Source organism: Lissotriton vulgaris, chromosome 9, assembly GCF_964263255.1.
Source record: "Lissotriton vulgaris chromosome 9, aLisVul1.2, whole genome shotgun sequence".
Lineage (NCBI taxonomy): Eukaryota > Metazoa > Chordata > Amphibia > Caudata > Salamandridae > Lissotriton > Lissotriton vulgaris.
In genome coordinates this window covers 273,745,638-273,768,150 of record NC_141697.1, presented here as the reverse complement: position 1 = coordinate 273,768,150, position 22,513 = coordinate 273,745,638, and the positions used below count along the sequence as shown (strand labels likewise).

Here is a 22,513-nt window from a genome sequence, read left to right as displayed (position 1 = left end):
CGGGTCACCATGAGGGTGCAGAGGAATACACCTCAATTAGAGCACATTTTCACACTGATTCACTCATAGATGCCAAGGTTTCAGAATGGTAAGTGTGACGTTTTCATAATTTAACTGTAATATTGGTTGACATTCACGCAGTCTCAGCTGCTCAGTGTTCAGTAGCCTGCTGTTAGCGCACTTTAGTTCAGTGGCTTTCTTAGAGTTTATAGTTGCTCAAATGGGTGTAATTTCTGATATTTACATGTTTCCTCCTCTTCATTGCTTGATTTTGCTCGCGAGAAAGTGTCGCACACATAGTCGTTGAAATGTCACTCATAATTACACATAAATTATGAAAATGTCACACATAGCAATCTGAAACCTTGGCAGCTATGCTAATTTTACCAGTGTGGGCATGTATGCTTTTGTTCCATTCTGTAATAACAGCTCTTCACCAAGAGACTGTATGAAGGAGCCAATATTGTAGCACCACGGTGTGAGTTGGCAGAGCTGTGATCTACTTGTATTTTACTGTCCTTTTGTTATACATGGTTCACCTCATGAACAGTTATGTCATTCTGATTCACTTATGCCCATTCAAAAACAAAGGAATCCAAAATGGTGGTATTTTCTGTTTTTGCTTCTCTGTATTATGGTAAACCGAAACAAGGTTTTTTTGCCTAGGCTGCTACTTTCTGTCCTCGTGTGACTTATTTTTCCTGACTCTGTCCTCCAATACTCCGATTTTCTTCATTTCATGCGGTCCTCTCTGTTTTTGTTGCAGTAAGTGTGGGCACATGCGTTTCCAGACCCCCCTACCTCTGCCTTTACCTAAGCTGCTGGTGATCTTTGGCCTGGGGGACTGGAGCGGATATTCGCGTGAGACGGAAGTGACGGCGGAGGTGTCCCTCTCTCCTGATAAACAGTCCCAAAGGATAGGAAAGCTCTCGACTGACTCGAGGTAATTGATGCTCCCAGTGGACACGAGCCAAGTCCTGCTAATTGGCTGCATTGTTACGGGCTCATTACAAGTCTGTGGGGGTTGCCACCTTTACCGGAGAGAAATACCCGCCATTTGATCACGTTTTAGATTCTGCGAAAGGACAGACGTAAAACCTAAATAGAACTTTAGAGAAACCCGTCTAAATTCATTTATAGAAAATAGTTTTCTAGTTATATTTACTAATAAGAGGGGATGACGGGGGGGGGGGGGGGGGGGGGATTAAAATACCAGTTTTTGGTGATTTTCCTAATATTTTGTACTGGCCGGGGTGTTAAAATACTGGCCCTACCATTAAATAAACGCCCAGGTATCAACCCTACCTGCGATTGTGGTTTGAATAGAAACTGGCATTTTAAATAAGAAATTACCACACTGGTACTTGCTGCTTACCCCCGAAGAGTTTGATCCCACATAACGAGTTTGGAAGGTCAGAAGGAGGGAGTAAGATTGGCTGTGGTAATACAAACGTAAAAACTGCAAGCTTTTCTCATTTTCGACCGGCACAAATGTCAGCATTTACAGCTAACACTTGTCGAGATTCGTGCAGGCCAATAGGCACACATTTCACTCCACTCTGAATCTGAAATCGGGCGCAAGTGCAGTTGGAGTTCCACTTTCTGTCTGTTGTGGGACCCAGACTGGCCTGGTTAATATTTAGGCCCTCGTGACAGGCGATCCATTAAATTCCTGGATGTTACTAGACTCCTGCTACTGCTTGTAATGTACTGGAGCTCTGAGTTGTGCTGCAAACACTGCACCCCACAATATTCTTTTAATAATTGCTCCCAGTAAAGTGTGGATTTTATTGGGTGAAATGATGATCACATTCGGCACTAGGTCACTCGTAATAAGGCTGAGGTCCATTGCTTTAGGGGTTACACTATGTAGCAGTGCAGGGTAAATGCCCCGGGAGGAAAGGGTTTGTGAGTACATCAAAAAGGCCTCTTCTGTCTTTTCGTAGAAAACATTTTTGGGCAACCAACCAATTGTAGATCTTGTTATAACTGCTCAGGGATGTAACTGGTCAAATGACAAACTGTGTCATTGGGACAGTGGATTTACAGACCAAACTAGACCAGACTGTCCCTCGCGGGGTTTATATAAGGACGTGTCTGTATCTCCGTGGCACCTAATGTTCTGGAAATGTTGAGTCACACCTTCTAGGCTCTTCTCTGCCCCTCTTAGTTCTTGACATATTTGAGCCTTTATGTGCGGATTACCCCAAGACTGCTCTTTGGAACGAACAGCCCAAGGGAAATTGATGAAGTCTTTGTGGTGCCATAAAATGGACACTTAAGCAGCTCTGAATGATGCTTCATTGAGGGGCTGCCAGACCTTTTTGTATCTTGAGGTATTTGAATGAACACCATTTTAATTGACACTTTCTGTCAGGAGTGGCGATTTATAGTCCGTCAGATTCCTGCAGTCCTGCATTAGAGCTGCTGTGCTTCATCTACCATTGGCTCTATTGTCCTGACACCGTGTATGTATGTGTGTGTGTGTGTGTGTGTGTGTGTGTGTGTGTGTGTATAGATATATACTAAAAAACCAAAGGTTACCAGGATGTTATAGTTGGGTTCACATTTTACACACATAAAACCATAGAAATTCAGCAGTTAAAATGTATTTCAAGAAACTATAAATCGTGCCCTAAGGTAACTATAACATCCCTGTTACCTTTTGTTTTTTTTCAGTGAATTTCTACGGCTTTTAGTTCTATTTCTTCACTACAATGTCCCAGTAACTTTTGTTTTCTTTTCCACTGTATTTCTAAGTTTTATTAAACTTAAAGTAATATTTAATTACCATGTATTAATCCAGCCTCCGCCAAAAGCAGTCCGGGGAGGGGGCCAGGGGGTTGGTTGCATGCAGGGGGTAGGCTGCAGGAATTGGGCACACACCAGGCCCTGTGGCCAAACCCCCCCCCCCCCTGCCAGATGCGGGAGTCCCAAGATGGTGCCACCCGTTCCTGGTCGAAGTGGAGGCTGCCAATTACGGCATTATTTTTGGCATGTGGATTTGCGAATCCACCACAGTGGATCCGCGGCTGGAGACATGCATACGAGTGCCTATTTAAATCCGATGGGGCAAGTAACCAGTTGCCAACCTTATCTGCAGGGCCGGACTGGGATCCCAAAGCAGCCCAGGCAATTTTGTCAGACCAGTTCCTGGAAAGGGGGGCGGGGTGGATATGGCCTTGGGGGTGAAAGTGTGAAGCACTGCTGCTTTTGTTACTGGGGGGCGATATTGGAGCAGCACTGCAAAACTGGACCCCAGTAACAAAACCAGTCCCCACACTTCCAGCCTCCCGGGGAGATGCCTGATGCCTTCTATGGCCAGTCGGAATTACACGGTCTCTGGATTTACTGCAGACCAAAATGAGGAGTTACTGGAGCAATCGGGCACAACTTCCCCAGTTATTCAAAATGTCTTAATGAGCCATTTGGATCAAACTTGTAATACCTTTCCCAGAGGGAACAGATTACCTGGGCCGTTTTCCGGAGGACGCCTAATGAAGCCTCTAGTGTTGGAAAGATTATCTAAATTTAGCTGTGAGAAACAGGAACATCATGTTAGGAGGAGTCGGGGTTTTATGATGTGGCTGTACAGTAGCATAGCAAGGATGTCATGGGCATCTTTGACTGCTGTTGGGTGGTAGTAAAATACAGCAATCTTCAGTGTTTAATTGGCCCCTCGGAGCTCTTGGCTCCGGTGCCACTGCATCTGCTGCACCAATGGTAGCTACTACACGCCCCTGTGGATGCATGAAGTTTCTTTTTGGAAGGGGGTTCTGGTGGGGATGTTTATAGAAAGTCTTTTGTGAACTATAATAAAAGATTTTGGCAGACCGGTGTCATAGAAGCTAAATTCTGTTCAAATTAAACATTGGGTAATGCAAACGTCTGTGGTTCTACTCCCACATGGACATTTTAACGGGTCGCAGGAGGCCGCAACTGCGACCACCAAGCAACCTGGCACTCTGCTTGCGACCCCTGGCTCTCAAAGATGTTTATCAGGACACCGGTTTAGATTTATAATGACACAAGTCAAATTAAAAAAAATAATACTTTGTGATGGCTCCTTATGCTTAAAATATTTGAGGTGGAACTGTGATTACACAAAGGCGGGAACTAGAAGCAGCATGCACATGTGTGCTTCTGCATATATGGGCTTGGCAAGGAAGGGACACATCAGTTGGTGAAGCAGTTTCAATCCAGGGTGCAGCAGTGGTGTAGCTAGACCTTTTGCCTCTCGCGACGGCTGCAGGTAAGAGGGGGGGGTCTGCCACCCACAAATCTCGGCTGCCTGGGGAAGACCCTCCCACCCCCTTTGCTATGCCACTGGTGTGCAGTCACTACTTTGAGGTCCCCTTGAACCCTGTCTTGGGCTGCAGTGCAATGGTCATTAGCAGTGGTGCACTGAGCATGGAGGTGACGTGGCGAGCGTTGCAGCTAGGCTCCGCGGGGTCTCTTCACCCGGCCCCCAGTCCACATCATACTAATACGCACACAGGTAGGTGTTGGGGTAGGTGTTGGGGCTGGGACAGAGGTTAGGTAGCAAATGCTCAATGCGTTGGTACCTTTTACAAACCAGCACTGGCAATGCTGATAGGTCTGTCTTATGAATGCACTATCAAGCCAGACAAAAAAAATCATCAACGTATGTTAATGACTGCTTCCTCCCATGTGTGCTGTTGCCAGAGAAAAAAAAACCATAAATGATCTAGTTGTCTAAGATACTTTAAAAGGGTTACAATGGCATGTGTGTGCTCCTGAAAGTTCACGCTCAGGTCAGCGCTGGATAGGTCCTCCTGCTCACAACTGAAACAGAATGTAATTAAAAATAATATAAACATCTATGTAACTTAAAATAATTCAACATTTTTAGTTGGGATTATAATAAGAAGCTAGAATGAAATGGAAATTACATGCATTAGAAATCGTACAAGGCCATCGAGTTTAGAGTAATAATTAATTTAAAAAAATAGAATTGTATTTTGTTTAAATTAGTTAATTGAGTTTCATTACAGGGTTATGATTAGCATTAGCAGTACATTAAGGCAAGGTTAAATTAAGGTTTTGTTTATTTAAATCGGTTTAAAAATAGGGCTGTGTTAGTATCCTAATAAGAAATATTGTAATTTAATTTCATCTAGGGTTAGTGTTAGAATAAGGTAAGTTATTTTAATTAATCAAAAATATATACTTTAGTTCTGGTTAGGGCTTGTTTTAATTAAGCCTAGTAAAATTATATTTAAAACAGTTTGCGAAAAGGCTAAGAATAATAGTAAGGTTAAGGAGTTTGGACGAAGTAAAGGTCAACTGAATGTTGTGTATATGTGGGTGAACTAAAGGTGGCAAAACAACGGAGTGGAGAAGTAAAGATTGTGAGGGTGCAACGTGCATCTTTTTCATGTATTTAAATTGCTGCTATAGTGTTTCATGGCCACTTACATGCCATTTGAGAGAGTGGCAGAATCTCACTTCTAAAAGGCACAACGAACTTTTAAGGGATCGGACAGCTGTGTTCACTTGTAGAGAGAGTATGGGCTCTGATGACTGGGTTTAACTCTCGTATCATGTTGATCACAGATAATTTTCTCTCTGAGACATCTGAAAAGTGTACCATAATCAGTTTTTTCCCCCAAAGCTGGCTATGTGGGTTAAAAGTATTGTTCATAAATGTTGATCTTTTGAACATTAGACTGACGTTCCTGGTCTATTGCAAATCTCATGGTGTCAGCAGGTCCCTGGTTTGGGAAGGAGACTGGAGACTGGACTTCCTCATGGACTCCAGGAGTCTGGCGGAGAGGCGCACGCCTGCGAAACTCATCCTAACCGTGAGTGGGCAGGTAAGCTTCTCTTCCATATGACTCCCACAGCAGAAGCAAGATGGCCGACCGACACTGCCATTCTGCACCTGCAGAGGGCTGCGCGGTCTACTTGATAAAGTCAGTGCACAAATGTTAAGGCCACAGCCAGTTGCTTTATTGATACATGCTTGCAGGTTCCTGCATGAAGTAGGCTCTGCATAGAAGGTTAGACCATATCCGGTGAGGAGGAAAATTGTGTTTATTTTACATATCGGTATTGAGATATCACTTCCTCCTTGCATGATCTGGATGTGGTCTCCCTTTCTTTTTAGGTCGAGTATTCGAGACATCTTGTATATACTTTAGTATATACTTGTATCTGTATGTACTTTGCCTCTGGGGATCAGCCCTAGACTTGTTTGCTTCCGCTTAGGGACTTTTATTTCTGTTCAACTGCCTCTACTTAACTGTTTTGATCGAAATCGAATAGGAGAGGTCAGCAAATTACCAGAATTGCTTTCTGCTTGTTCAGCTACCTCTATTTAACTGTCTTGATAAAAAACGACCAGTAGAGGTCAGTAAAATACCAGAATTGCTTTCTGCTGATGGACTTTCTTTAAAAAAAAAAAAAAAAATTCTGCCAACTGCCTAGTTTTAACTTTCTTCATGGAAAATGACACGTCGAGGTCAGTAAAATATCAGAATCACTTTAGCATTCTCTAGATTCCAGTCCATAGACATTGTCTTCCACGAGCACCCGTAGACAATATTTTTTTCAAATCTTGTATTTTCAGTGATATGACCACCGAAGGCTCTGATTTTGTATTAACCCCTTCCATGCTGATGACGAACCCCAGCCGTCATGCACTACGGTGCTCGTGTGCTGATGACGGATGGGGTTCGTCACGGCCCGCCCCTGTTCCTGTTGTTTACAGCACAGCGGCGTAAACGGGCCAGCAGCGAAGGGGTTGAAAACGGATCTTTGTACTATACCATTTCCTGCTGAAACGCAATATTTCTCTCAATGTGTTCCCATATCTGGTGTGTAATGCAGTTTGGTGCTTACTTTCCCTCCATGTTAAAGAACAGTAGATGTTTCAGCACCCAGGCTAATGTGCTGCACAGCTAAATACATACAAGGTCCCAAAGGCGAGACCCCATTGCATTGCAAATGCTTGTTTAGGATATGTGATGTTTACGTCCATTTCTACCCCCAGTATATTTCCCTAAGCCCCCAGGTATTACAGGTTTGCCAACTTGTAATTTAAAGCTTAGCACGCAGGCAGGTGTTCCCTGAACCTTTCCCATAATTACCTGGGAAAGGACCCACTTTGGAAATGGGTACCATCTGCCAGAGATGACCGGTACTTTTCCTGGGTTCACCTCATCCTATTCCCAGAGACTGCACACACAAGAAATCTAGCAATATTAGCAGTTTTTGTTTAGACGCCAAACTAGCACAGAACATATACAAGGTTATTGTAGCAAACAGCAGTGTTAGAGCGGTGGGACAGGATGGACAAAAGTAAACCGTAGGAAAAGGGGAAACTGGGGGTTTTAGTAATTCCCCTTCATTTCAAGTCTCTGCTAATTTGAATTTGTATCTAAAATATTGCTGTTGTGAGAGGCGGATCCATGGTTGCATGCCTGGTTGGTACGAGCTGGTCCCCCCTTGCTCCCAAGGCCAGCTTCTTGAGAGCCCACCTGGGTTATCAGCTAGGGTCTTTGGTAGAAAGAAAACCCTGTATCCAAGATGTGCGCATTTCCACCTCCAAAAACACAAAGTGCTATATTTGTATAGTTTAAAAAGATGAACCTGAGAACGTGCCCCATATGATAAGAGATGCAGGGTGTGAAGAGCAGTATGGACATTCTTAGTCTTGTATGTGAATATAAAATGCCAATCTGGTAACTCCATGAGCTAAATACCGAAATATGAATATATCTGAGAAAAAGGCACACCACTGTATTATGCAGCAGCTGCACCTTGATATAAATCGATCATTCATTTGATAACTTTATTTCGGCCAGAAGACCATAAAAGTGCAATAAAATATATACAGGCACAACAGTAAAATCACAAATGCAGTTAAATTAACAAGGTATTAAACAATGGGTTATCAAAGAATAAGTGTATGGGTAAATATGAGACATTATTTCATGCTAAAAAAAGGGTTCTTCTCCGCCACATGCCATATAAAAAAACGGGAAACACATAAACAATGGGAGGGGCAGTATCGTAGGTTAAAACTCTTAAAGCTTGAGCACATTGTCTAAAACCAAGATTTTTACACAGTGGAAGGATCCAGCATTTCCGGATTCCACTGTGTGCGGGCAGAAGAAAAATATATGTACAATGTCTTCCCTCCAATGGTTGCAAGCAGGGCAATTGGCCTCCATAGAGTGTGACCATCTGGATGTTAGTGCCCCTATCGGTAGGGAAGCATGCCTCAGTTGAATATACAGTTTTCTTGCGAATGGGGGCTGTACCATGTCCAAAAACACCTCCGTTCTGGGGCTAACTTTCGTCAATAAAAACTCTGTGGACAGCCTTCCCAAGGAGGTCGAGCAGTGTAGGGTTTTTAGGTTGTATGACCATACAGCCACCACTATTTGAGACCTTTGCGTCCTCACGTAGCTGTCTTCAGGTGCATCCCAAAGTTGTGACATACCAATTTGATGAAAAAAAGCTTTAACATGGGCCAGCAAAGGTATGTTCTTAAGCTGTGGCTGACCCCAGATTGCAGTGAACTCTGCCCTAAAGGATGTAAGCTCCGGCACAGACCAAAGCCTTCTCCAATAGAGCAGAGGTCGTGCAGCTGCCAGCTCATCGATGGGTTCCAAGCCTAGGTCTAGGCGTAGTGGTATGAGGGGAGTACTTTGTGGAAGAGCAACCAGGTGGCGCATGAAGGCATGTTCAACCTTCGATAGCTCATGTACTTTCATGTGTCCCCAAAGTTCTGTGGCATACAAAGCTGCTGGTCTGACCTGTATTTTGTAAATCTCAAGGGCAGGAGTGACAGGTTTAAAAGTCGATGCACTGTGGAATCTACCTATGCCTCCCATAATCTGGGCCAGTCTCAAGGATGATTTAGAAATTTGGTGATCCCAAATGAAATGTTCAGTCAATGTGACCCCCAGGTATACAAAAGTCTTTACACGCTCCAGGGAGGTTCCATTCAGCGCAGGATTTGGGCGGGTATGTCTCGGGGGATTGAAGATCATGAACTTAGTCTTCTCCAAGTTGACCTCCAGCCCCCGTGAGGCACAGAAGGACACAAACCCGTCCAAAACCCGCTGGATGCCCGTTGATGTCCGCGATAACAATAGGGTGTCATCCGCGAACATCAAGGCGGGCACCCTACCAGTGGCCAGGCGAGGAGCATTGTTGTCCCTGACGCCAGAAAGTACATCTATCAGACCATTGACATACAGGCTGAAGAGGGTGGGGGCCAGTACACATCCCTGGCGTACACCCCGGGTAACGGGGAAACAAGCTGATAATTCCCCGTTCCTTCCACATCTCACCTGTGCATAATTCCCTGTATGGAGTCTGATGAGGGCTTCTAACAAATAGGGAGGGAGACCAAGCTCCTCCAAGACCGTCCAGAGCCTCTCCCTGGGAACCAGATCAAATGCGGCCCGCAGGTCCACAAAAACAAGGTAGAGGCTGCCACCCTCTATTCTTGCAGTTTTCAAGTATAGGACCTGGAGTCGGAAGATCTGGTCCATGGTCGAGACCCCTGATCTAAATCCGGCTTGAAGGGTGGTTAAGACTTTATTCTCCTCCATCCAACCCAATAATCTATCGAGTAGGATTCGCCCCATCAGCTTCTGGGTAGTGTCAATTAAGCTAATTGGCCTATAGTTAGATGGAGCAAGTGGACATCCCTTTTTAAAAATTGGAACAATCTCAGCTCCAAGCCAGGTCTCAGGCAATGCCGAACCTTGTAGGACCGCATTGAACAAGACCATCCGGTATGGGGCCCAGATTTTAGGTTGGGAACGAAAAAGATCTCCTGGGAGCCTATCAAGACCGGTAGCTTTGTTTGGGGGCAACCTCTCGATTGCCGACTCCACTTCCTTAAGGGAAATAGAATCAAGATTAGGTATGGTAGTCCTCTCTAGGGCACCCACTTGTCCCATCCTATCGCCAGGGCCCAAGACCCCCGGCAGTCTATACTCATGCGGGGAGTCTGGGGCCACGGAAGCCACAAGGGCTGGCTGGTTGTCCTTACAAATTGGATCCCCGGGACCCAAGACCCCCGGCAGTCGATGCTCATGCGGGGGGTCTGGGGTCATAGAAGTCCCAAAAACCAGGGTAGTGTCTTGATTTTTACAGGGGGGAGCCCCGGAAACCCAGACCCCCGGCAGTCTACGCTTGTGCGGGCGGTCTGGGGCCGTAGGAGCCCCAGGGGCCAACATAGTGTCCTTGTTATTACAGAGGGAAACCCCGTGCCCCCAGGCCCCAGACAATCCATGCTCATGCGGGGGGAACATGGCCATACAAATCCGGGGGGGTAAAGTTGCTCTAGGCAAGTTGTCCCGCCCTTGGCGATCAGGTATCCCTGACTCAGGACTAGTATAGAGTGACCTAAAATGGGTCTCCCAGACTATGGGAGCGATGTTCGAGACCCCACTATCTCGCTCACCACCCGCCGAGGAGGTAGCAATGGCCCAAAAATTCTTAGAATCTTCTAAGAGAAGTGACTGTCTCATTTCAGCCCATCTAGCTTCCTCCCACTCACTCTTGGCCCTGTTAAGTTCCTTCTTATAAAGCAATCTTGTGGCTTTAATATTAGTGGTGTCCTTGGATTTAATTGCCATGAGGAGGTCTTTCTTGGATTTCTTACAGGCATGGTCATGCCAAGGGTGTGTTTTAATCCTGCGCGGTTTCATCTTGCTAACAGGATAGAATACATCCCCTAGGCTCACAACTAACTTCCTGTGAGACTCAATAATTTGCCCATGGGAAGTGGCACTCCCCATATCGCTTATGAGTGGGGTGGCAATCTGATAGATTTCGGCAAGACGACTTGGTGAGTCCACACACGAAGGCCATTTAACCCTTCTCCTATTGTTGGATATAATATAGGAAGGTACTACCATATTATTGCTAGGGACGGGATTGGTTAGGCCAAAGGATCCAGGCTTAAGCGTCAGGACCAACGCATTGCGGTCACTGTCGTGCCTTGGGATGACCTTAAAATCTTTAAGCCTGTCCCAATGTTTGGCTTCTAGCAAAAGATAATCAATGGTGGAAGTACGGTTGGTCCGGTTGTATGTGAACAAATCTGAACCGTCGTTATTGGTCCTTCCATTGCATGCCCGCAGGGACGTTGCAAGGGTCAAAGATTTAGTTTGCAATACTAGCGGGGTCCAGGCCCTTACCGGAGCGATCCTTGGGGCAGGAATATGCCAAACCAAATCCACCTCATCCTCATCGCATAGCTCGGGTCCACCCAAAGGCTCGAACTGACAATTAAAATCGCCACCAAGGATTATCGAAGTTACCGGGTCAAGTGTTTGGAGAAAATGGGCGAGCGCTTTAATAGTGCTCGATTCCTTCCCATTCGCGGTGGGCCTTGAGTAAATATTTATAATAGCCACGCGAGATTTATCAATGGTCTTTAATACGACACATTGTATATCGGGTGATTTTGTATCCACATGGGTGACCTGCACACCGAGGTGTGCACCCACCCATATGGATAGGCCGCCAGAAGAACGGCCTTTCCCCCCCAGATACTGCATGGATGTCATAGGTGGCAAAACCGGGACTAACACTCTCCTCTAAGGACCAGGTTTCTTGCATCATGCAAATATCACAAGTGGCCATGAAAGAAAGCCACCCTGGATCAGGTAGCTTGCTCTTTAGCCCGGCCACGTTCCATGAAAGGATTCTTGTACTTCCTTCCGTGGCCTCTTTTATACATTGCGCACCCCCTTTTTCTAAGAAGAACTCCAGGCCCGATCTCTGCTCTGCACTTGGCCCCTCCCTTATCGCTACATTGGGAGAGGGATTCTCATCAATAATCATTGGTAAGGTCTTCTCCTTGGTTCCTATTTCCTCCTCTAGATTGGTGCTGTTAGATTGCAGTGAGGCGGTGCCTGTTGAGGTCAGTCAATCAACCTCCTCAAGGACTCTAAACCTATTCCAGTGGGCTAGCAGTGGGTAGGTGGGAATTGTTGGAGAAATACCCTCCCGAATGACTACCAGTGGTTAATTCTATTAGGAGGCGGGTAGCAGTTTCTAATCAGTTGGGGTCTCCTGTGAGAAGTCAATTTGCGGTTAGGGGTAGGATAGAAGTAGGATAAGTGTAGAGGAAAAATGTGGGTTTCTCTATAGGAAGGGGTTTTACAGATATAGTCCACAGCGGAAGAGTCCCTAAAGTTATGGTAACGACATCCCCTGCCACTGTTTTCAACATAAAGCAATTCACAGCATGAATAGTAAATAGCATTGGGGTCTTGGGCCACAGGCGAAAATGCCCAGTGCACCACCATCTCTACTTTAGGTTACCCACTGCTGACCTAAGGCTCTTCTTCAGGATACAGCCAGTTAAACTCAGTTTTTCTTTAAGCAGGCGCCCAGAGGACTTCCATCTCTCCTGCAGGGCACATGATGTCCAGAGGACAGCTACTTTTGACATCCGTTCCCGCTAGAGTCTGTTCCCTTGCTCTCTGTCTCTCCTTTCTTTTATTTAATCTTTCAGGTGATAAAAGCCGGAGGGTTTAGCAGCAGCACCCCAGCCAGGAAGCGCTCAGGCGCTGATCCACCACACAGCCCGCTGCTTTCTGAGAGCACCATCCCTCTGGTCCGCCCAGAGATGCCCTTAGACGTAAGCAAACCTGTTCCTCATCCTGGATTCTTTTCTATGTCCTTTTGAAAATTGCGGGCAAATATTTTCTATTTTTCTGTCTTTCCTAAAAAATTGAAATAAGGTTTAAGTACAAGATAATTTAAGGGGTGCGGAGAAGGTCCAAGAGGGAAGGCCTTCTTACATTTCTTAAATGTATTCAGATTTTGCTAAATGATAGTTGCTGCATCTTCTCAGCTTTTGATGTACATCCTGGACATTTCACCCTCATTAATGCAAACACATTTATTTATTTCACTTAAAGCATGAGCATCACGCTGCCGACATTTCGGATCGCTGTACGGAGGATATAATGAAGGATCACGTAAGTGCAGCGTTTGTTGCAATATATAGGATGTGTGGCGGAATCTCATCTGTTGGATCTTCAGTAAGGCCTGTTGGGTTGGGTTCAGATCATCTGCAGTCGGGGTAGAGTTTGTTTAGTATAGTTGGCCTGATATAAGTGGAGTGTGCTCAGTTGTGGTTGGCTATTACGCAGGAACTAAAGGCTTTGCAATTGATCATGGTAGGGTTACCAATAAGTTACTGAAGGATTTACCTTGGAGTATGGTTGTCCCTAACAAAGTTGTTAACATGTTTGTACTTCAGTATGGTTGGGAGTATGGAAGTAATTAAGAGGTTGCTCTCAAGTATAAACATTTTCTTTTACTCTTGTGTCTAGTTGTCTATTGCAAAGTAATTGAAGAATTTGTTCATGAGTATGGACAGAGGTCTCTAAGTCACAGACTATACATTTTCTCTTGCATATGTTTGGTGGTTAGGATGTCAATGGTACATTTGTTTTATAAAGTGGTGGTGCGTTTCCTGTGTAACTATCAGCTACACAGGCATTTAAAGATTCTTCTCTGGTGCTAAAAATACAGAAAGTGAACTTGACAACTTTACTTAGAAACACATGCCCCACACTATTGTGCCTTTTTCTGTGTCAGGTCCAACATCCGATTTCGAACGTCTCTGAGCGGATGCCTAAAGTTATGATCATGGAAACTTCTCCACTTCCTGCAAAGAGGCTCGCACTTTCCATTGTGGACATTGAAGCAGACATCTGTAAGAGGGTGGAGGAAGCCACAAAGACCAGGGAACGTAGACATTCTGTACCCCCACACCGGGGCCCCAGGAAGCTACAGTTTGGGATACGAAGACCTCCAGGACCACAGCTGGCATCTGGTAATCCTATAAAAAGGACTCTTGAGTGAGAAATGTTCTGATTGTGGATGAGGAATATTCACAGATGCCACTAGGTTGCAATGTCAATGTATGCATTATTGTCTTCACCTTGGCTATGCATTATTTTTTATTTTTACAGCCGTCTGTTTACCTTGGTGCTTCTGTTTTTGCAGTCTGTCCAAGTCCCCGGTGGGGTCACGCCCTCTGCCTCAGCGACCCAGACACAGCCATCTTGGTAGGCGGAGAAGGTCCTAATCAGCAGCCCTGTGCAGATTCTCTCTGGAAACTGGAGATTGGTAAGCCTTGTAGAATAGAACGTGTTTCTCTATACTGATTTCATTTGAATATTTAATAATAGGAAGATTAGCCTCTTTCACAAACTACTTTATATTCACAGCCAATGCAGCTGGGCTTTGCAGCAAATGCAAAGTAACTATTCACAATGACCAGAAAGTGAATGACCATTGGTAAAACTGATGCGAGTACTGCACACCCTTGCAAGGTACAAGGGGAAAGGCTGGCCAAGAAGCGTTCGCCTCCCCCCCTCATGCCATTTCTAATAGTAGGCACATATGCTTTGGGATCATTTCGGAATGATTAGCTTTCTGCGGATAAATGATTCAAAGTTGCAAATTGTAAGATGTCAGAATTGACACCTTACACTCTGCTTGTGCAGGCTGCAGACATCGGGAGACGCGGACTGTGGTCCCGCCACCTGCATGACCCCCCCCCACTCCCCCCAATGTTGCATTCTCAATATGCCACTGTCTTTGGCCTGATCTGTTCCTGCTGAATTGTGGGCTTCTTTTATGTACAAGAGCTTTGCTTGCCATCTGATATTGCCTTGTAAGTGTAAAGACATCCATATGGATACTCCCATAAAGGGGCTAAGGTCAGGTTCCGCCATCCAGAGTAATTGGGATACACACCTTGCGATACAGATGGCTCTGCAGTCCCCTTAGTGGTTAAGCATAACTAACTTCAGACTAACTTCATCCAACACATCAGAAGGAAGGGAAACGGGCAAGAAAGAGTGAAAATTGAGGAATGAACACTGAGCCCTACTTAAGTAGAATGCAAGTGGTGGTGGGCTACTGCATGGGAGAGAATTAGGCTAAACCGTTCATATAAAAATATGACAATTCAGCGTTAATCGTCTAGGAAAACATATACACTAGTAACTGTTATGAAACTGACACTGGGACAATGTTATGACAGATTACATATGATAGTTCACTCCTCTCCTACCCGAAGTGAGGGAAGATAATAAAACTGAGTAACCTGCAGCTACCCTCCTCTCTGAAGGGGAAAAGGAGAGGGTAGGGAGCGAGCAAGAAACACTGGAGATGGTCCCTCTGGCTCGATCTTAATTCAGCTCTCATCCATTATCCAGTAAGTCCTCCTCCAAGCTTGTATTGGATATTGGCTTCTAATTCTTTTGTAATAAACGACTAACTATATTAAGGTATTCTTCATGTCGAGCATGATGGTAACTGTACTGAAACCCCCTTATTTGCTTACCTGATCTTCCAGTGAAGGGGCTGTTGATGGCCTGGAGAGTTCCAAAAACCCTCCACAAGCTCAGCAGCACCAGCATTGACACATGCAGAATGTCATTAGATGAAGCAATTGTGAATGAGGCAAATTCCTAAAAGCAGTGGATAACAAGAGGAAGAGGGAAAAGCTGTAAGAAGATTGGGTAAATGTAGGAAAGTAGGATCTGCTTTCATGGTCATCCCCACTTTTTGCTGGTGTCATTGTTTTGTTGACTAGTCTGACCGGGATCCTACTAATCAGGACCCCAGTCTCTATGCTTATTCCCTAAATTGGACATGGTGAGTACTTGGGTACACTCCAAATTGGCTACTGGTGTTCCCTTGTAAGTCCCTAGTAAATGGTATATGATACTAAGGTACCCAGGGCATAGGTACACCAGGGGTCTCCCATGGGCTCCAGCATGTATTATGCCACCCATGAGAGACCACATACATTGTGACTACAGGCCTGCTGTTACAGCCTGTGTAAGCTGGTGCTAGCACCACGTACGACCAATCTTGGTTTCCCTATACCTGAGGTCACTGCACTTAAATCCTATAAGTCACCCCTAAGGCAGGCCTTTCAATCCTGAAGGTAGGGTGCTGGGTCTTAATTGTTAGGGGGTCCCTGCGTTGAGCCAAGCCCCCCCACAACCTTCGGAATCCATTCTCCTGGGTTAGAAGGGCAACAGCCATTACAACATATAGAGTCGCCATGTATCATTTCGTGATGACCATTTCTAAACTGGCTGTAACAAACCCTGTCATGTTTGGTATCAAACATGTTGGAATCATACCCCCACACCATTGGCGGTGTGGGCCACACCATAAACGCTGTGGGAGGTATGATTCCATTCACTGTAAAGCTCATCCGGGAGGCCCCCAGTGATCCCAGTACCAGTCTTCCAGACCCGGACAGCAAGCTAGAGCTGCTGCCGACCAGAGACACGTTTCTGCCCTCCTGCTGCTGAGCCAAGCTCGAGGAGGGGAAGGCAGAAGAATAGTTATCCTGTCACAGGGAGGTGTGACCACCTCCCAGACAGGATTTAGTGTATTGGGACAGGGTGGGGGTGCTTGCCAGCGCCACAGACTGCTTGAAGGGCACATTTGGTGCCCTCCTTGCATGATCCAGTTGAAACCAGTTCAGGGATGTTGGCTCCCGCTCTGGCGTGAAACTGGACAAAGGACAGAGTATCCTCTCCTTTGTCCAGCCCCTCCTCTGGGAGGGACCCCTGAATCGTCCCAATCCTTTCCTAAGGGTACTTAAGGGCTTACCTGTGGGACAAGATTCAGATTACCTACCACTTCAGCTTCGACTGTCTGGACACTCTGGATTTCACTTTGGGAACAGAGATTGCACCGGGAAAGATTCCTGCTGCTCCTGGTCTCGTCGTCCTGCTAATCTTCTCTAATGTCTGTGCCGTGCTCCATACAGGTTCTTCACCAGGCCTGTGTACATCCAAGACACCGAAGGAATCTCCCTTGGAGTGAAGGAGTCACTCTCCCTGCATCTGCAGACACCGCAACGCAGCTGACCGGTCTGCTGATCCTAGGCTTCCACGGACTCCGAAAGGCTTAGCATTACAGGTGGTGGTTCTGCAACTTCCTCGAGACCTGCACTGCCTTCATACCACGTATGAGGCTAATATCCCTAGTAGGAAGCACTGAAATGGAACCCCTGTGCACTGCGTCAACTTGCAAAGGATTGTTGATTCGTTCCTCCAGAGATCTCCAACCTCCAGCAGCTCCTGCAGCCAAGATCTTCACCCTCACCACTTCCTCTGCACTGTGAGCCTTCAGCCGCTCGAGGTCCTCTTGTGACTGGTCCTCTTGAGGGTCTTCTTTGGCTTCAGCAGGCTCCACTGTTTGCTCGGGCCTGCTCTGACTTTTTATTTTTTTATTTTGTTACTATTATTTTCAGTCCTAGAAAAAAAATTACAATATCATCAGTAGTTATGGTACAGTAAGTGGTACAGTGGTTGGCCCTTTACCTTCAAGGTACGTGGTATTCGATTTCTTCTCATGCCGTATCAACTAAAGCACCAAATACATGCCGGACTAGTGAGCGCATGTGTACCCCATAGCACATTCTGGAATAGACATACAATCAATTCTGTATAGAATATCTCACACCGTTATCTGCAATAGCGTTGATCTCTGTTCCTACAGGTAGAAAGAAGGCATGGTAGGTTACGTGGGTGTGCAATCAGGTAGCATGTCAGCGGGGCCCATATATCCCTGGGCCTGGAGGCCATAGACAACAATTCAGCATATGTTGTGAGCCTTTCTTGGCAGATCACCAAATGATCCAGCTCTCAAACTTGGGTGCCCGCCCCTCCCCCAGCGACAGGCCACTCTTCTCTTAGCCGTGAGCAGCGCAAGGGCTACAAATTTGTAGTGCTCAGCCCGTAAAGTTTTAACTAAGCCTAATAGGGCCATCAATGGGGTAGGGTCAACGTGCATATTTATTATCAATGTCAAAGCCTGGAAGACTTGCTTCCAGTAATCGTACATCCCGGGACATCCCACGCCAGGTGGAGAAAGTCCGTACCTTCGGCATGACACCTGTTACGACTGTCTGAGTCCCTTAGACCAAATCTTTGCATCCTAGCAGGAGTGTAATACAATCTGTGCATGAATGTATAATGAATTATGCAGAGCCTACTGCTGGCCGAGACCTGTTCAGTCTGTAAGCAACAAAATTCCCAATGATTATCAGTCGGGGCAAAGCCCAGCTCTTCCCCCCCATCTGAGTGTGTTTCTAAATTTAGCCTGGGTGTCTCCATTTGGGCCCGCCGCAAGTTCCTCTTCCAGTGCCTTGAGCTCTAGCTCCAACCTTTGTATGGAGTGGAGTATATCTTTTAGGACCCCAGAACCCTTCGATATGCAGTACCAACGAATCGTGACTTTAAATGCCTCCCAAATGGTTTCAACACTGTCTACTGAGCCTTTGTTACGCACAAAGAATTCCTGTATTTCTTCTTGCAATTCTTTCTGAAAAAGCGTATCTAGTAGGATAGGAGCATGTAGCTTCCACCTACTTCGCGGCATGGCAAAATCCCGGCAAGAAAGCGTGAGCAGAACTGGGGCATGATGAGTACGTTCTGGCTAGATGTCACTTGTGATACTGCAGGGGCTAGCCCTCTGGAAACCAACCAATATTAGAGACTTGCCCATGATGCTGCCTGTGCCGTGTAGTGAGTGCCACCCTATGTGTTAGGGTGGATATACCTTCATGCATCAGTCAGCTGATGGGTGTCTATAGTGTCATTCAGTATCGCCTGCGATTTGGTGTAATGGTGTGGAGCAGGATGCGATCTGTCCAAACTGGGGTTAGGTGTGACATTAAAATCACCCCCCCCAAATTATGTGGGTAGAGCCAACTTCAAATATTTTGGCCCACAGTGAGGTATAATAGCTCGGGTCATCAATATGGGCCCATAACAGCAGGCCAGTGTGATGGATTCAGATCCCAGTCTCCCCCACAGTAGGCAATAGCGGCCCTGTGGATCCCATGCAGTGCCTGCCAATTGGAATGGTACCCGCTTTTTTATGAGGATTACTGTCCCCCGCGCATATGTGGAGTAAGAGGAGAATACTCTGTTCTGCCCATTTACTTGCGAAGTTGTTAGATCTCTGTGGTGCGAAATGCGTTTCTTGTATCCTAGCTATGTGCACTCTGTGTCTCTCTAGATAAGCCAATATATGCTTTTTTCCGTGGGTCACCTAGGCCTCTAACGTTCCAAGTCAGGGGCGTAACACTGGCCCCTGCAGTCCCCGCGGTGTGGAGGGGCCCTCGCCCTCCAGGGGGCCCCATCAGCACGGCACTTCTGCTGGGGAGCTCTAGATTGAGTTTGGAGGAGGCCCCTACACGTACCCTGCAGGGGGGCCCCCTCAAGGTTTGTTACGCCACTGTTCCATGTAATAACATTCAGGACCTCAGAGCTCACACTAGTCACACTCCCTGAAATCTCGCCTTATTCGGCACAATATACATCGAATGCTACCCAATCCACTTGTACCAACGTATAATATTCCTGTAAAACGCTCGTGACTCCTACTGAATACCTCAACTTTCCACCTCTCGCCCCTCTCAAAAGTGACATTCTACAACAATCTAACCAATCAACCCCCCCTTCCATCGCTCCCCCCTGTCGCAGTCCCCCCTGCCAGCATCATTCTCCCTCCCACCCCTCTTATCCCCAACACAATCTGCAACAAAAACAGCACTACGGACTCACTTTGTGTCATGTAGTAGACAAGTCTTGGGGTACACCCATTGGGGGTCATGTTGGGGTGGCAAAACAGTAGCCCCTCTCCCATCGAGCCCATCTCAGATGGAACCATCGGGCCCCATGGAAGAGTGGTGTGCCCAGTGTGTAGTAATTGTAGCTTATTAGACCTAACATCTAATTTATCATACAGTCCTTTAGTTCGAACCCCACTCAGATTCATTTATACTACCTATTCAATATTGTAATCTTGTCTTGACAGCGATGTCGTGCTTCACTGCGAGTCATCCTCCGCTCCCGTCGATACAGAGTGCTGCGATGCAGCATCAGCACCATTAGCCCGGTTTGTGCGTTTCACATGCTTGATGAATTCCTCCCCTTGTTGCGGTTTTGTAAAGAATCTTTGTTTGCCTTGATGCGTGACCCTGAGTCTCGCCGGGTACAAGTGTGTGTAATCTATCTGTGCTTTCCTCAGCTTGTTTTTAACATCCAGAAACTTTCGCTGTTCCTCTTGCACCATGGGCGTAAAATCCGGGTAGATTGAGAATGTGTTCCCATCGTATGACGGTCTGCTTACTCCGTGCCGCCCGCAGGGCCACATCGCGGTCTCTATAATTCAAAAGTCTCGCTATTATGGGCCGTGGGGCGGCCCCTGGTGGCGGGCGCGGCCCAAGTGTTCTGTGGGCATGCTCTACAATGAACCGGCTCGAGAAGGATTCAGCTCCTATCGCCGTCGGCAGCATTCTTTCAACGTACTCCTCTATCTTTCCTGTGTTTGTGGATTCCAGGATTCCAATCACGCGGATGTTATTGCGCCTGCTGCGTGCTTCTAAATCTTCCTTCTCGGCAGCAATCACTCTTAGTAGCTGATCCATGCGGGCCAGCTGAGTAGTGTGCCCAGACGCTACATCTTCTAAGTCTGAAATGCACCTCTCCGTTTCTTTTATCCGTTCTTCGTGCCCCTCCAGCTTGTGCGCTATGGTGTCCATACGCGACGACATACGGTCAACTTTGTCCACGATGGTGGCAAATCCTTTCCTGACCTCCTGTAAAATGCTCTGTACGTCTGCTGTCTGTGTCGTGGCGCTGCCCTGTGCCTCTTCGCCTCCATATCTATCTTGATCATTCTGTACGGTGCCGCCAGACCGATTTGCGGCATCAAAATTCAGCTTTGGTTGTCGTGTGTCCGGTGTCCCCATGCTGGCACCAGGGTGGGGGTGACCGCCAATCTGCCGCTTTCACTCACTCTTCCCAGCTTCAAGGTGACTAGAGGGGTCTAATCCCTGCAAATCAAATCACTGTAGTAATGCCCCGGTCAGCCTACACAAACAGCCGATGGCGCCCAGATGCAGTGACTGCCAGTAACCTCAGTCTGCGTAGCGCCTTTGAAAATCACAGTAGGAGGAAGCGGGACACACAAAAGAGGGGACTCTCAAATGCAGCAGAGGCCTACTGTTTCAGCCTTCCAGTGTCTCTAAATTATTTACAGTAAGCAGACGCTCAAAACAGTTCCTTGGTTAGTGGGGTCTTCGTGCTGACCACTGTAGCCAGGAGGTGGAGGCATCAACTACTGGCTATCCTCACTGCAGCAGGGTCGCTTGCAGATGCACTGTCACTGGTAGGGGACAGCACCACTGGCCATCAATACAATAAATTCTCCAGGCCACCGGGGCGTTCTCCCGCTGCCCCGCCTTCAAAATGACGTCTCTATCAGGTTTAGTGGAAAATGGCGCCCAAGTGGGCTAGCTGTCGGCCTCCAACTGCTCAGCAGGGTGGGGGGGGGAAACACCTCCCAGCTTCTGCACCCCCTCCTCACCTCAGTCGGGGATTAAAATGTCCCGCCACTCTCCACCGCAGCTGTCCAGTCTGCCTGCAGGTCACTGAAGGGGGGGGGACGCGGCTGCAGCGATCACTGCCGCATTGGTTCACGCGGCCGCCTCTCCCTCAAACCGCACGTAGCGCTGTCTGCCCTCCAGTATTTAATCAAGGCAGGCCAGGGTATCGATGTGCTTAACCGCATCGCTGCGGCGGCTTTTCCCGCTGTGTGCGGCAATTTTTAAAAAGGCTTGTTACATGACGAGCTCAGCTCATCATCCACACACGACCACCGTGGCTGATGACGAGCTGAGCTCGTCATCAGCAGCGAAGGGGTTAAAACCGCTCCACACGGGGAGGGAGACGCCGCTCTCGCTCTCCTCGCGGCACGGGCCTCCGGCTCCTGCGCCGTACCTTCTGCGTCTCTCCTCGCACCACTGTCTCCTCCGCTCTGCAGCGACGTCCAGAGATCACCGCACGGTCCTGGTGTCCACCAGCTCCTGTGCCCAGGCACTCTCCGTTCATTTACAGGGTTAAGATGCGCTGTTTCCGCTCTTGGCGCGCTTGACCCCAGCGCGTCCATGGCCTCAGTTAGCCTGCACGTCCCCACCTGTTCTTCCGAGGCCCTTGTGTCTTCTCTCGGTCCGGGCTTTAGCACGCCATAATTCGAACGGGGTGAGGTCGATCTCCACCAGACTTGCAACGAGTCTGCGTGGGTTACAATTCTTCCAGTAGGCAGTTGTTGTAGATGTTTTAAAGGTCAGCAAGCAGGATAAATAATAGGATTATAGCACTTGGTTGCAGGAGCCTCCCATCAGTGCGGCCATCTTGCTAGTGGGCCACCTAGCGCCCCCGGGCCTGCTCTGACTTACCTGGACGTGGTGAGTCACTTTGACCTTGCTGGTCCCGACACTGCACCTTTTTCGTCAACTACATTGTTTGCCATTGCCAAGGCTTGTTGGTGCCCCTGCTGGACACTGACCCCATTGCCCTCGACATACGATGTGGGATAGCTCATGAACAGCTCCTGGTCTTCTACAGTATCGCCTGGTCATCTACATTACCGTCTGGTCCGCACAGCTGCA

At 47.2% G+C, this 22,513-nt stretch overlaps 1 protein-coding gene across 2 annotated transcripts in view; it reads left to right on the top strand.

Annotated features, from left to right (window-relative positions):
• LOC147689998 (uncharacterized) overlaps positions 1-22,513 on the top strand; it is a 155,883-nt gene that overhangs the window by 30,339 nt on the left and 103,031 nt on the right. The window contains exons 2-7 of one of the 2 annotated variants that reach the window (XM_086937551.1): positions 767-943; positions 5,729-5,837; positions 12,515-12,640; positions 12,924-12,983; positions 13,609-13,846; positions 14,020-14,142. In XM_086937551.1, the coding sequence (XP_086793677.1) occupies positions 767-943; positions 5,729-5,837; positions 12,515-12,640; positions 12,924-12,983; positions 13,609-13,846; positions 14,020-14,142 (833 nt within the window). The remainder of the gene's footprint in view (positions 1-766; positions 944-5,728; positions 5,838-12,514; positions 12,641-12,923; positions 12,984-13,608; positions 13,847-14,019; positions 14,143-22,513) is intronic. The other variant, XM_086937552.1, reaches the window with a different exon arrangement.